The sequence below is a fragment of the Camponotus floridanus genome, unplaced genomic scaffold (assembly GCF_003227725.1).
Source record: "Camponotus floridanus strain SB8 unplaced genomic scaffold, Cflo_v7.5 scaffold20, whole genome shotgun sequence".
NCBI lineage: Eukaryota > Metazoa > Arthropoda > Insecta > Hymenoptera > Formicidae > Camponotus > Camponotus floridanus.
In genome coordinates this window covers 2,027,768-2,042,347 of record NW_020229326.1, presented here as the reverse complement: position 1 = coordinate 2,042,347, position 14,580 = coordinate 2,027,768, and the positions used below count along the sequence as shown (strand labels likewise).

At 35.7% G+C, this 14,580-nt stretch overlaps 1 protein-coding gene across 2 annotated transcripts in view; it reads left to right on the top strand.

The window, feature by feature from the left end:
• Positions 1–14,580, top strand: part of LOC105249940 — a 37,054-nt gene that overhangs the window by 16,269 nt on the left and 6,205 nt on the right. For both annotated transcript variants that reach the window (XM_025408318.1, XM_025408317.1), the window contains exons 10-19: positions 7–550; positions 762–1,168; positions 1,305–1,431; positions 1,588–2,049; positions 2,130–2,300; positions 2,989–3,123; positions 3,932–4,037; positions 7,902–8,080; positions 11,734–11,897; positions 13,627–13,828. In XM_025408318.1, the coding sequence (XP_025264103.1) occupies positions 7–550; positions 762–1,168; positions 1,305–1,431; positions 1,588–2,049; positions 2,130–2,300; positions 2,989–3,123; positions 3,932–4,037; positions 7,902–8,080; positions 11,734–11,897; positions 13,627–13,828 (2,497 nt within the window). The remainder of the gene's footprint in view (positions 1–6; positions 551–761; positions 1,169–1,304; positions 1,432–1,587; positions 2,050–2,129; positions 2,301–2,988; positions 3,124–3,931; positions 4,038–7,901; positions 8,081–11,733; positions 11,898–13,626; positions 13,829–14,580) is intronic.

Genomic DNA, 14,580 nt, shown 5'->3' with positions numbered 1-14,580 from the left:
GTTTAGGTCTGATAGAAAATCAAAAAACTGTGCTACTTTTTATTTTAAACATTTGGATACCGATTCCGAAGCGGATTGTAGTCAACCAATTCAGGAATCCTCAAATACAGTGGATGATTCCTCCGAGGAGGAGTGGACTTATACTCCTGCTTGTCAAAATAATTCGTTTACCGTTTCGGAGCAGCACAAGACGAATGTTGTAGTTCGTCTAGATTTTGATGAAAGCCCGCGAGTAGCTATATCAGAAAAAATGCATTTTACACAGGCGAAGAATGCAGGCAACGAGAGAGAAATGTCTGCAGAACATATGCACAATCATGATGCTCAACAAAAGGATAGCGATGATGAAAGAAAGAATGATAAGTCAAGTATTCAGAAATTAATTAAAGAAGTTGAAAACTTGATTGGTGAAGAGCGACACACAGTCTCGAGAAGTTTCTCACAGTTAGTATTCGAGGAGAAAAATATAACAAATCATCGAGCCAAGTATGCGCGCGTAAAGGAATGGTTAAAGTTGAACGCTTCGAGAAGTTATGAGGGCAGATCACAGGTAAATTAAATTAGATCGATAAACTCTTAGAAAAACGAAAAACAATGAACAATGTTTTCTTAGATCGAATCTAATAATATCAATTAAAGATTGATATTATTTAATTAAAAGTATTGATATTTGTATAAAAAAATTATTGCGCTAACTTTACATGCAAGGATACACCAAATAATAGAATATATGATACATTTATAATTATAATATATTACAGCCATTAGATAGTTGTGATGCCAGCGGGGAATATACAACAGAGGAATCCGATGGAGAAAGACAATCGATATCGTCTGACGATTTACAGAGCAGTGTTGCGACTTATCGCCGATTCGAAGGGACTCTCGGATGTATATCGCAGTCTCCTTCGCAAGAGATACTGTATAATTTTCAGAAAACGCCTGTTAATGAAGTACCCCCCGATGAGAATATGCCCAAAGTTGTAATGCGCTCAAAACAAAAAGCAAAAGGATCGAGACCGTGGAGCGTTTCTTGTATCTCTCAAATCGGAAATAATCCTAATTTGGCTCAAATAAATGATCCTATTTTAGCATTCTCTATATCTGAGACTGCGCTCCATCAGTTAGTCGCAACTCCACCTACCAAATCCGTATCTTTGGATGCTACGTAAGTACATTGTCTTTTAATAATAATCTTTGTTTTCGTTTTTCTTATTTTTTTTTATCAAGTTTTATCCTATGTTAATTAATGATTAATTTTCTGTGTAGTAAAATATTTATCATCGAATATATTTATATTGCAGAGGAACACGGAAATCATTTAATTCTACATCTACTTTATTAGAAGAGTCTCTTATATGTCCCGATGATCGCGTAGTTAGAAATATTTCATTTCGTAGAAAGAAAAATAGATTGCGTAAAAAGACTTTGGTAAGGGAAATGTTATATTACTATATATTTATTTATCAAATCACGTTCGTTAAACGTGTCCTTTTCTTTTAGTTATTTTAATAGATTTGTTTTTATAGAAATATTTTAAAGATTAAATTCATGTCAAATATATAATAAATTAACTCATCCAATTAGGGTCGTAAGAGCGAATCTAGTTCGGAAAGCGTGCATGCCAATCATCATTCAGCGGGTAGTGATGGCAGCTCCAACCAACAACGCTTGTCTCGTAAAATGAATCTAAATCGCACAATGTATACAGTTCCGAAGGAAAACTGCCATAGTCGTTCGACGAATCTCGTCAAATCCGGATCTTTCTCGGGCTGTACCGTCTATCAACAATTACACGCAGAAAAGGCGCTTGCTAATACTTCTACGCCGCTCAGACTACTTTGTTGCAAGTCAATTACTTCTACATCAGAGATTGAAGGCGAAGATCATAATTGTGCTCAAGGACATCTCGCTTACGATAATAATATGTTGAATAACGCGGTGAATAGCAAAGAACTAACAAGTCAGCAGTTAAATGTAGATAGTGATGTAGAGATGAACAGTCTTGGTAACAATTCGTTATACGAACAGGCTTGGGATAATTACCAGGTGATACAAAAAATTGCATAACATTTTTAACAAATGTTTATAAAGCGTTTTTTTATATTTATAAATTTGTTGATTCACAGGAGAAGTATATGAGTGAAGCTTACAGCGAACCATTAGATGTAGAGATGGCTCGACGATTATTAGATTTTGGAGATGACTATCGAAATTTCCTCGATAGTCAGTCAGAATGCGCATCCAGTATAAGCGCAATTCCTGCTAGTTCGCCATTGCCTAAGATTCGCACGTATCATGTAGGTCCCCTATTATTCTTTCTCGATCAAATATCCATATTCCTTCTATAAAAAGATTAATGTTGCAAAGAAAAAAATTACATAAATAATTAAATAATAATACATTAATAATTTTTATGTACTCATACGATATTCGAATATTGTGCCATTTTCTATTATGTTTATTAATAGAAATATAAAATATTTTAAATCATTATTGCTTAGATTAGTCACGAATTAGTCACGACAAATAAACTTTTCAAGCAATACCGAAGTGTTTTATTTTTTTCATGATTACTAATTGCGTGCAAATTTTGAGGTGTATCATCTAATTATGATGTAATATGATATAAGATTATATTGTAATAATACTAGTATATTAACTTTATGACACATTAATCGATTCCTCTCACAAAGTTGCTAGTCATAATAATACCTGATTATAACATTGTTAAATGTAAATCTTAAAAATGAAGAGACATAATGACAATAGAAATATTATATCGATAAATAATCAAGAATTGACATTAGAAAAAAAGAAAGAGAAATAAAATATTTGCATGACGTCGATATATTAAAATTTGTACATTTGTACAGTATATATTGTATCTATATTATAATATTTTATGATTATTTTACGAGAGAAAGAGGAAACAGCATGTACATTATGTAATCAACAATACTCACGCAAACTCTAATCGTGTTTTAGGAAATTGGCGATAGTACGGAAGAAAGTGATAGTGATGAAGAAGATTTACGAAAAGTTGTAGAGAATTCACAATCACAGCTTATACTTGCTGAAAATGCTTTTGTAAGATCCAATGGCGTGATTCCTGCAGAATTCGTACGTATTTTGTTACTAATGTTTGCAATAGAGTGTCCCTCTGGACCAAGTTATAGATGGTTTTGGAATACGATTTTTGCTTTATCTCTTACTCATTTTATTCGTTATTTTATTTCGTCATATCAGTAGTAATTATTAAGTTGGTTGTATCATAACTATTATTATGCATATATGTGAATATATATATAAACATAATTTAATATAAAACATAATTTAAGTTTATTTCCTCTATTATAATTCCTATATTATTAATAACGTGTATCATATGCTGTTGAATTAGACTTCAAACTATTTTTTTGTTCTTCGTTTTTATCAATTATATTGAAACAGAAAATCTTGTGTTTTTCTGATAAATAAGATTTATGTGTATATCTATATATTTGAATTCTTTAATTTATATATTAAGATTTGCATTTTTATCGATGCTTTATCTTTAAAAAAAAATTGGGGTTATAATAATAATTATCTTTCTCCTAAAAATTGTCAAAACTATTTCTTCATTATTTTTTATTATCTTCTCTTTTTCTTTTATTATAAAGATTTTATTTGGTATCATATAATTAATACATTATTTTTTCGAATAAATAGTCGTGATCATCTAATTGTAGTAAGAGGCCAAAACGCGTTATTTTTTTATTAATATACTAGCTACAATAATATACTAGCTACAATAATAAAATAATGTAATAAATTTATTAATAAAAATTATTTCGTTAATTATTGCATTATTTTATGTTCAACTTGTCATGATATGTTATGACAATTCAGACAATGTAGCTAATCGTATTTACCTTTCTATCTCTAATAGGCCGAAGTGGAGTCTTCATGTAAAGAAAACTTAGGGTGCTTGAAAACTGTATTGGACTCGCAGAACGGATATTTGCGAAATGAAAAATATTCGAAACAAATTCGCGGTGAGTACGATCAGTTAATTAATTTTATACTATTTCTCTGTATAATCATTGCTTTGTACTTGTTATTTTGGCCTAAGACTTGCTCTGTTGCTTATTTTTTCTGATAGAAAAAATTGCGATGAAAATTATCTTCTGCAATTTTTATATTATTGCATGTTAATATATATATACAATAAAAAAGCTATTTTTTTCTACAAAAAAGTGTGAAACATACGATCGCATTATTTCATCATATCTGTTTTTTATCTTACATAATTGTTTTTATGTTTTCGAATAGACAGATAATGAAAATTTAAGTGTGCGCAATTTTATTGTGTAAAAATTTTATAATTTTGTTTTTATCTACATCTGAAAAATCTGAAAAAATAACTGTATTTTTTGCGCTGATTATCCGTAATCTATTGTCATTTGCGAAACCGTCACTCCAATTCAATCATTTTATTGTTCGTGATCTATTTGATTTAAATATTTAATTAGAAAAGATTTAAAGGAAAGAAAACTTGAAAAAAAAACATGAGAATTTTTTAATATTTAATATTATTTTATATACAATATTTATTTTATATTTTACCACAAATATTTCTTTTATCATTTATGTAACAAATATCTTTAAATAAATTTGTTTATTAGCATGTATTACAAAATAATAGCATGTGTAATATCTTCTATATTATTTTAATGCGCTTTGTGCAACGATTGTAATTATTATTATATATAACAATAAATACGGTATTTTCGGAATTTTAATAATTTTGCAGATTTACATATACTTGTTTTAAACAAAAGTGAAAGAAGTATTATCAAAATCATAAAATAGAAAGCTGAAAAAATTGCATTAAAAAATGTGCGAGACAATGAGGTACCTATAAGAATTAAATATTATCCTTTTATAAAAATGCGTGTTTATACAATATTATCTATTAATAAAACTGATGCAAAATATTTATCATAAATAAAATAGATTGTGTAACGCGCTTTTATAAAGAAAAACTTAGATTGAACTTTAATTACACTAAAAAGAAACGACACTATATACTTTCTAATCAACGTAGTTCGAATGTAAGGATATCCGGAGATAAGAGAAAGTAGAAAATATCTTTACTTTCAACGTCACATTCGCCTTATAAATAAATTGCCTCGTAGTATTGCCTATTATAGACAGATCGTCGTTCATAGTAACTCATTCACTAAAAACTTTCGATTATCTGTCGGAGCTTTAATGGCCAGTGTTAATTCGAAGAGATTAATGACAAATTTATTTCGATCGTAAATCTAATTAAGTTTCCGACAGCATGCGTACGCGGGTGTCAAGGTGCGCGTAGGTGGACAGGCATTCTCGCGATCGTTCTTTCTCGCCTTATATAAACTAACGACTCTCTCCCCTATGCTAGATAGTGTAGAAAAACGTCGGTCCCGCGCTACCGGTTCGCGAGCGCATCTCGCCGTTCATTCGCTCGCGTATATCGCGGTTAACTTCAGGTATCACGTGGGATCGCAGTGTTCGCGGCTCGCGAATGTTGCAGTGTTTCGACGCACTCTGATCGGCTCGGACGTGTCACCGTGTGTCCGCTGGTCCCAGTGTGTTATCTAACTCGCGTCGCGATTCCCGAAAAAAGAGGTACCACGTCGCGTTCCGAACTATCGACGTATCCGAGAGAGCTCGTTACCTCGACGTTACTTTTTCGCTCCGGCAACACTCCTCGCTGCAATGCTCGCGCAAAGGGAGAAAATAGCCTCAAGCGACTTACGTACGTATCTGCTGCTTTCGTCACGATTGTTACATTATTAATGTGCGCTCGCGGAAGTCGGTTTTATATTAATCGCGTTAATCACGAACAATAATTCTTACTTAATCGGTATTTAAAGTATGTCTCTTGCATCATATTACTGTCATATCACTTATGGTGAACGTTCCTCCTGAGCGACGTATTTAAGTTTCTTTTTTTTTTGTTAGTATAATTGCCGCCATGTTTGTGTAAAAGGAAAGGAAGAAACGAACGATTTCTAAACCTAAGTTTTGAGTGACTTTCGTACGAAAATTTTTTTTTGATTATCTTGTTATGACATTGAAGAATTTATATCATTGACCATAAATGCTGAAATTACAAATGACTCGTATTCAAAAACAACGGAAATATATATGTGAAAAAATTAAAGAAGAAAATTAGAAAGTTGAGATGATATAAGAATCGAAATCTTAAAAAACGGCGCGAATTTCAAATTTTGCGTTCCTCTCCTTCCCCTTGTCTTTCTCATATTTTTGAATTTAAAACGTTATTTGTACGATTGAAATGTTACAAATATATTAGGTCAACAGTTATATTAACCGTTTATCTCCTCGGAACTTTGCATTGTTGGGAACAATGATATAAATGCCCGTGTAACGCCAAATCCGTTACTTGCCAAATCCATCAATCATCCTTTCTCTCGTGATATCGTTGTCTCCAACGTCACGACTGCGCAGTGGTTCTCGACAATCATGCCCGTAATTGTCGCTCCACTTTTCCGGAACGAAATTGCGATTAGTTTCGGGAAAGTTATCGTCCTTATCTATGCCAAACATTTCTAAAAACACGAAGCTGGAATAAAATTTATATCTATATCGCGTTTAAGATGATTGCGTTTAACGCGAAACTTGAAACTTTTTCACTTTGCGTCTTGTGGATAATAATTGTTTATTGTATTCATTGTACGTTTTGAATTTGCCGTTAATTCACAAGCATATGTCGTTTCCGTAAAAGGGGCGTCGTGGGTTGCGTCGTTTAAAAACGCATGGGCGGACTGCACTCGATGCCAATTTACGCTCTGGCGATCATATGCGACGAAGCATACGATCGCACGGTACATATATGTATCTCGTATACATCACATGTGAGTTTTACTAGATGCGCTATTACATTCATGCTGTGCTCTGTACGCTTCGTCATATCCTGTAGGTCAAAACACATGTGATACTTTCTATACATGTCGAATTTTTCCTCTAACATTTCCGTATGCGTTTTTTTTCTCAGATGCACAAACGATATATCTGGAGAGATTATTAACAATGTTCATTCAATCGCTGTTTGCTTTTCATCGACTATATTTATATCACTTGCACATGTGAACATGCAGTTTTAGTCTGAAAAAAGTGGTCCCTATAAAGAAAGCGAAGAACAGAAAAGAGGTCACGAAAGTCGGTACAGATATAAAGCCTCTTGACCTTTGAGATTTTTTTTTGTCCACAATCGTTTTACATAACCGGTCGATGTGAAGCCTATAAATCGTTACAGAAAACACCGTTATTAGGAATAACAGTATAGCTCAAGAAGTTCAGAAACGAAAAAACATATAGGATAATAATTGCCAGCTTCCTTCCTTTCACCTGCTTCCTGGGAATTTACTAAAGAAAGAAGAAAAGAAAACAGTTAATCGCACGAATGCGCGCATTAAGCGTCAGGAATGTTAACTTATCGCCATTTTTCATGATATGAGGAAATATAAAGCTTCGCATGCTAAATTAATATAATATTAAATTAATATTGACATTAAGTAATGATAGCATTATATTTTACACACTAAAAACTATATATATATATATATATATATATATATATATATATATATGTATTTCTTTTAAATCATTTTGAAAAGAAAAAAGATAATTGAATTTTTAGTAATTTTCTATAAATAACTGACATTTAAATAAAATATTTTTAATATTCAAAACATCTGCTTGACTATCTGAATAAATAAAAATTGTAAAAAAAATTGATATAATGTAATTAATATAATAATATATAATATAATGTAAGGCATTGTTATCTATTTTAAAAAATATTATGTTATTAATGTTATACTAAATTATATTGCAATTTTGCTTAGGTATGATTGAGAAATGGGAGACTTTGGCATCGCGAGTCGAGCAGGCGCAAATGGCCGGTTCTCTTCATCGTTCGCTGGCTGCCATGCGAACAAGATTCAAAGCCATACACGATCGACTTTTTGATTATGAAGTCGTCCTGGAGCCGCATTTGCTCGATGATCGTATTAATAGAATCGTTGTAAGTTGATCTTTTAACGTTATATATATTTTATTTTACGCATATATGTATGTTGGTTTGAGAGTGATTGCTAAGAAAAAGGTCATTTATAATTTATAGTTGGATGTTATTGAATTGTAAATAACATCTAGATACATATGTTTACGTTTTGTTTTAGATGCAATTTTATTTTTGATGATAATATTGAGATAGTTCTTACCAACAGTAAGCATACTGTACGATACAGTACATGCACTGTCGGTAAATATACCAGTAGAGTATCCTCTTCTGCTGTGGGAGAAATCTTCTATTCCGATTCGATTGATATTGACGAGCAAAGATCCTATTAATCTCTTCTCAATCTTTCTCATTTTTTAACATTCTTTATCATTTTTTATTTAATATTTATTTAAATGACACAATTATTTAAAATAATACATTAATTGATATTGATTTAATATTGATTGAATAAAAACATTCCTTTATTAGATGAAAAATGTTAAAAGATAATTTATATATACATTGCTAACAATATATCATTGTATTAAAAATTCTTTACTGACATTCAACCCTAAAATATGTATTAGTGGATCTTGATGTATGATGATATTATTAGACATATTTGAGTTGATGATCCTAACAAAAATGATATTTGAGTAATTGATGATCTGGAAAAAAATATTTCAGTTTCGAACGCACGTGGCTTACTAACGAATTTCTGCAAGTTCTTCGGAAATCGAATCGGAATAAGGGAGCGCGTTATTGGAAATGTCTCCCGTACGCGGCGGGTAAGACAGAAAAGTCAGAAGCTTACAGGCAGAAAGCTCGCGATCGGGGAGGAGGAACAAAATGAAAGCGGGCGAGGGTGGCGGACTGAGGGATGAGCGGAGGAGGCGATGGTGGAGACGGAGAGATAGAGAAAAGAGAGCGGGAGAGAGCAGTCAGGAACCAAGTAGAGGAGGCAGAGGTAGTGGCGTAAAAGCGTAGTCGTGTCGCACGTACGCTCGTCTGACGGCGACGTGCTCGGAATCGCAACTCGCGCCAAGAGCGAACGCCGGCGAACCTAGCCAACCCCCTCGGTGGAGTTCCACTCCCTCCGAAAGTCATCCCCCGATCCTCCCGGCACATCTACCAGCCCTACCGTGGAAGCCCTCCGTGGAAGCGGTCTCCCCTCTCCCCGCCGCACCCCCGCAATATCCTCCACACCCTCTCCAGCCTCATTGCGAAGACCAAACACATGCTCCCTATCTATCATCAAGATGTATTAGCGTCCAACATTTGCCGGGTGAACTCGTCGCTCTGCTACATTATGCACGAGATGTATGTGTGTAGCTCGCGCCGATCCGCGCCGGACCCGAACGAAAGCCGCGTTCTTGTTTTACATGTCTCGTTTACGGTCTCGTGCTTAAGGTCGTCAAAGTCTCCGATAGCACGACAGTTTCTTCGACGCGGTCATAAGACTCGCGTACTCGTTTGCGGAAACTATAGCTTGATCCTACAGACAATTTCTAGCCAAAGAGTCGTGTCTCGTAGAATACATTAATATTACGCGATTCGCCCACGAAATACACACACGAGCGTCAATGTAGCCGTGCGTGCGTGCTCGCACGGGAGGAGGCCGTCAACAAGCTGATTACATATCGTGGATGATTGTCCGCTGCGACGCACGTGTAGGGTTTGGCGATTGGAATGCAGGTCGCGCGACACCGAAAAGCGCAACTGCGCGAGCGAATACAGATTGACGCGCGCGAGACAGGATTGAACGTTTCGTTATGTATTATGCATCGCTAAGCGGCACACTATTGAGACTGTACGTGTGCTTTCCGTGGCACGTACATTCGACGCGATTCGATCAAGGCTCGTCACCTGCTGATTATGCTATTGCGTCATATCCGGACAAACATTTACCGTTACGCTCGTCGATGGAGCTTTGCGCTTTATTCGCGTAAATTAACTTTACGCGATAATTTTGCCAGTTTCAGATATGAAGAATCGATGAAATTAACATTAAAATAAATTGCAAGTAATGCAATTTCTCGAATTAAATTAAAAATTATTATTATATTTATGACATCGCTTTATCATAGCAAAATTTAATGTTTTTATTGCGATAGAAAATTTGAAAATTTTTTTTAATTGATCATCTCTCTCTCTCTCTCTCTCCACCTCCCCTCTGGCATTATTTTTGCAAAGAATCCTTACGTATCATAGCGAAAGAAAATTTGCGGAGCGCGATACTACGAGGGGATTACGCATGGCACAATTAAAATACTGGCAGTGGATCTCCGTTCCACTTAGTATCGTAAAATTACGAGAAGTAAAAAGCTAATTCTCTACTTTTACGGGGTACGTGCTCGGCGATATGACCGGGACGGGGGAGCGGCCTCATAGGCATGCAGGTCCCGAACGCGCAGAGCGACCGCTCTGTATACCGAATTCGAATCAATTGATTGGCTGTTGATTGGAAATTGAATTAGATCGGAATGTGCGTGTCTGCGTTGCGAGGGCCTCGGCGGACGAGCAAGGGTAGAATGGTGGTGGCTGCTGCTGGTTATGCGTCGTTGATGCTGATGGCGGCGGCGACGAGGAGAAGCGTAGCAGCAGCAGGGCGGTTACGAAAAGAGGGGAAAAGCGGCGCGGTCGCTTCTGCCTTTGCTATGCGTTTGGAATATCAATGACAACCACTTTTCGCCGGACAGCGAGCAAATCCACGCCGCGCACTTCGCAAAACCACCCGCGTTGGGGACTACTCTCCTTTTCATCGCGCGATTTGCCCCGCTTGACGACACAAACAAAACCAGACGGCTAACTGCCAGCTGCTTATGATGACGGGGATGAGGAAACGTCGTATATTTTAATAAAATAAAAAAAAAATTTATAATTTAAAATTTAAAATTTTTCAGAAAAAAGATAATGCACTCCAGTTGAGTCCTGTCCAGTATTGGAGCTGCCGTTTAAAATGTTGCAAACGAGTATTTATCAGCGACGGCGCATAGCTAAATATAAGGGTTGTAGAAACACGCGTACTATGCAGTAACCACGTCACGTTGTCACATCCCCGTCGTCCTACCGCGGGACGAGGATCGCATAAATAAACCCAGGTTTACGACGGCGACGTAGGGCGACGTAAGAGAACGAAAACGAGAGCCCCGCGCGTTTCTCTTCTCTTCCCGTTCCATTTCTCTCGCTCATCGCGTGACGAGGAGGAGACCTCAGGGAAACTCGTAAAGCTCGTCCTTGCGGTCATCTCGCGCGTCTTATATCCTCTGCCTCGTCTCTTCCGTTCTTTAAAAGTAATTTCCTTCTCTTCCACCAGAAGACTACCGAACGTTTGCTATATTCACGTGCTACATCTTCGTCGATCCTGCGCCTATCAAGCACGAAATGTTGACTCCTATACATTTTCATATTAAAAATCAATTTAGATAGGAGACATGAGAATAAGTGAACGAAATGTTATCGATTGATATACGTATAAGTTCAATACATAAAAAAATATCTCACTTAGATACCACGTGTATCTATTCTTAACAGGAGTGCTTAGTCCGTGGCCACTTTATACATCAACTTCACCCTCGAGCGACCCCTGCGCGTTTGCCCTTGCACCACGCGGGTAATTCGTTTGAGTTAGGCGAGCCAGCCAGCTACTAAAAATGTATATTTTATGTTCGCAGGCCGACATAGCTGTTCTGAATGACCACAAGACTGCGATGCTCGCGTTGAATGTCTCCGCGCATCGACTGATTACCGATCTCGGTGCCTCCGCACCCTTAATCTGCACAGCCCTCAAGGACGGCGTGGCAGATCTTTATAGGATATATGACGAGACTTTACAAAAGTGAGTAATCGTTTTCGCATGTTACACATTACTTGTTTTTTTAATCAATCTTTGGGAGTAAAACGAAAGAACTTGTATATGTAAATAAAAAATATAAAGTTTATATCGCTTTGTTTTAATTGTTTTTTTATAAACGTACAAATCGTCAGTTACAAATTAGAAATTTACTTCCGTGAATAAAACCTGTTAATACATGATGAAGTATAGATCTTGGGGAAATCACGCTACATTAATACGAGAAATAGTTTCCTTGATTAATTTGGAGTATCTCGATTGCGGGGTTCAACGGTATATCTCCTGTAGAATAGTTGGTACTGGATCATCGGCTAGCCGTTTGCCGGCCGACGTGTGACGTTAGGCAAATATTTTGAGAGGTAATGAAGCCACCAAAGCAAACAGCGGAAACCGAGAGCGGCATTGGTACCGCCAGTAAGGGCTCTTCTCGTTGGGATTTTGACCCGTGTCGCAGGATTACTAGCTTTAACGGAGATCGCGTTTAATCACGGACCTTTTCTACGTGATGGCTCCGACAGAAAGGCAAACGGATCGAAATTCAAAGGGTCAATGCAATATTCGATTTTTTGCAATATTTTTTTTTTGCTTCAATCTTATTGATATTTTCATCAGTATGAAATATATAAAATATATAAAGTATACATCTTTTTTTCTTTATAAATTACTTTTTTTAAATTATAAATTCCTATTTTAATCTATATTAAATAATTAATTTTAATTTTAATTTTTCAGAATATAAGTAATTTTAAATTGTGTTTAAATTAGTGGTTTTTACATTAAAATACTTATTATCGAAATTAATTTAATTATAACAAATTTCATAACAATCTATACGATTATTTAGTCATACCAATTATTAATTGTCTTGGAAAATAATACAAACTATATTTTTGCAACGATACTTCCAACGAGCAAAGAATAGTTAGCGCAATCATTACAATCCCCTTTTAATTTCCATATGAGCACTCGAATCCCCTCTTTGATAGGGGTTTAGGCCATTCAAAGGGGTTTACCACTGACCCATTGGGGTTTGCAGAGGTCAATCCTATCTCTACATTTGGTATAGAGAGACACTTTTATTTCTGTGGCTGGAGATGATTTCTCAAAGAATAGTTATCGATCCTTTCGAACCATTCATAATTAATGAAGGCGATCTATTCGTAAAGGAAGAAAATGCTATAAAATCTTGGTCGATATAAAAATATCTGTATCTAATAAACGTATCGACTTTTCGCCTTTCTGACGGATACGCCAATGCGGAAAAGAGGCACAACCAGCCTTCCTCGATTCATTCCTGCATTCGCTAGGGACGTTCAGATTGACCTGAAATAAAGTGTTTTTATTTGCCGATAGTGCCGGAGGGAGGGCCTACTAATAATTTGACGTCTTAATGTTTACGCAACGGCTTTACCCTCTTTCGTTTTTTATTGTATTGACTTGCATGATTTTTCTGCACAAATTTGCTTCGCGTTCTTTATTCACCCTTTCGAGAAGAAATGAATAATTCATATGAAATAAACGAAATAAAAAGAAAGAGATTTTTTTCTCTCTCTTTTTCAAAGTATTAATATTTTCTAAAATATTATATTGTGCATATTAAATTGATATTTTATATATCTCTCTCTGACGCACACACAAAGAAATTTGCATAATCATTATAATAGCTTTTGCAATGCAACGCAGTTTATAAATGTGCACCTCCGCCTTTTTTCAGATGTAATCAGCAGTTGCGCGCCTTGCAAGACGTACAACAGTTCGGTACATGCTTGGCCGAACTCCAATCCGCTCTGCAGAGGGACAAAGAATCTTTGGCGGTTTTGGAGGTAGCCTTGCAAGCGGGAGCCACTCCAAGAATCGCTTCCTCCGTCAGTCACTTCGCTCGACTTCTGTCCGAGAGACAAGACATCAATTGTCAGGTATTATTCCTGCAATGAAAAATCTAATCTCCTTTAATCGACCATTTGATTGAACAATAATAGTAGAATTTCGTTTACAATATAGTATTTCAAGTTACAAGAATCTTTCAAAGTTGCAACAATTTGATTTATATCCCGCCTTTAAATTGGTGCGCGTTCTTTTTATCGAATACCTTAAATAGCTTATACGATATTTTTTAATAAGATTAAAGTTAACAAATTACAGAATCTTTTCCGAATCGTTTGTCAGATATCCCCATCGCGTTCTTGATTTTCAATCGGTTAGATGGCTGTTAGCAATTATTCAAGGCAGGGTGGATGGGGTAACGGTTCCCAAAGGTATCACTTGTGTGCATAAAACCATTTCCCCGCATAGATTGGGAGAATCGCGGGTCCCGGGGATGTAACTTACCTAAAGGAAAGCAAGATTATAATGCGGATTGTATATCCCGTATTTCCGATACGTCACGCTAAATCGCTTCGCAAATTGCGTTCCTCGGATTGCGCGGTATAGATTTGCCGGAGATACCGTATCGACCTTCTCCTTTTTTCGATTAGCACATGTGCTATTAAGCAATGTAATCATATCTTACTCGAATCATATCGTGCTATCCAATTTATTATTCCGATAATGCTTTAAAAAAAGTCTCATGCAAATCTCTTGTTTTCTCGTTCGAAGATAATAAGAGTATATTTGTCCAGAGTTGTCTTTGTGTTAAAATCATTCAGAAAGTAAATATTACACATACACG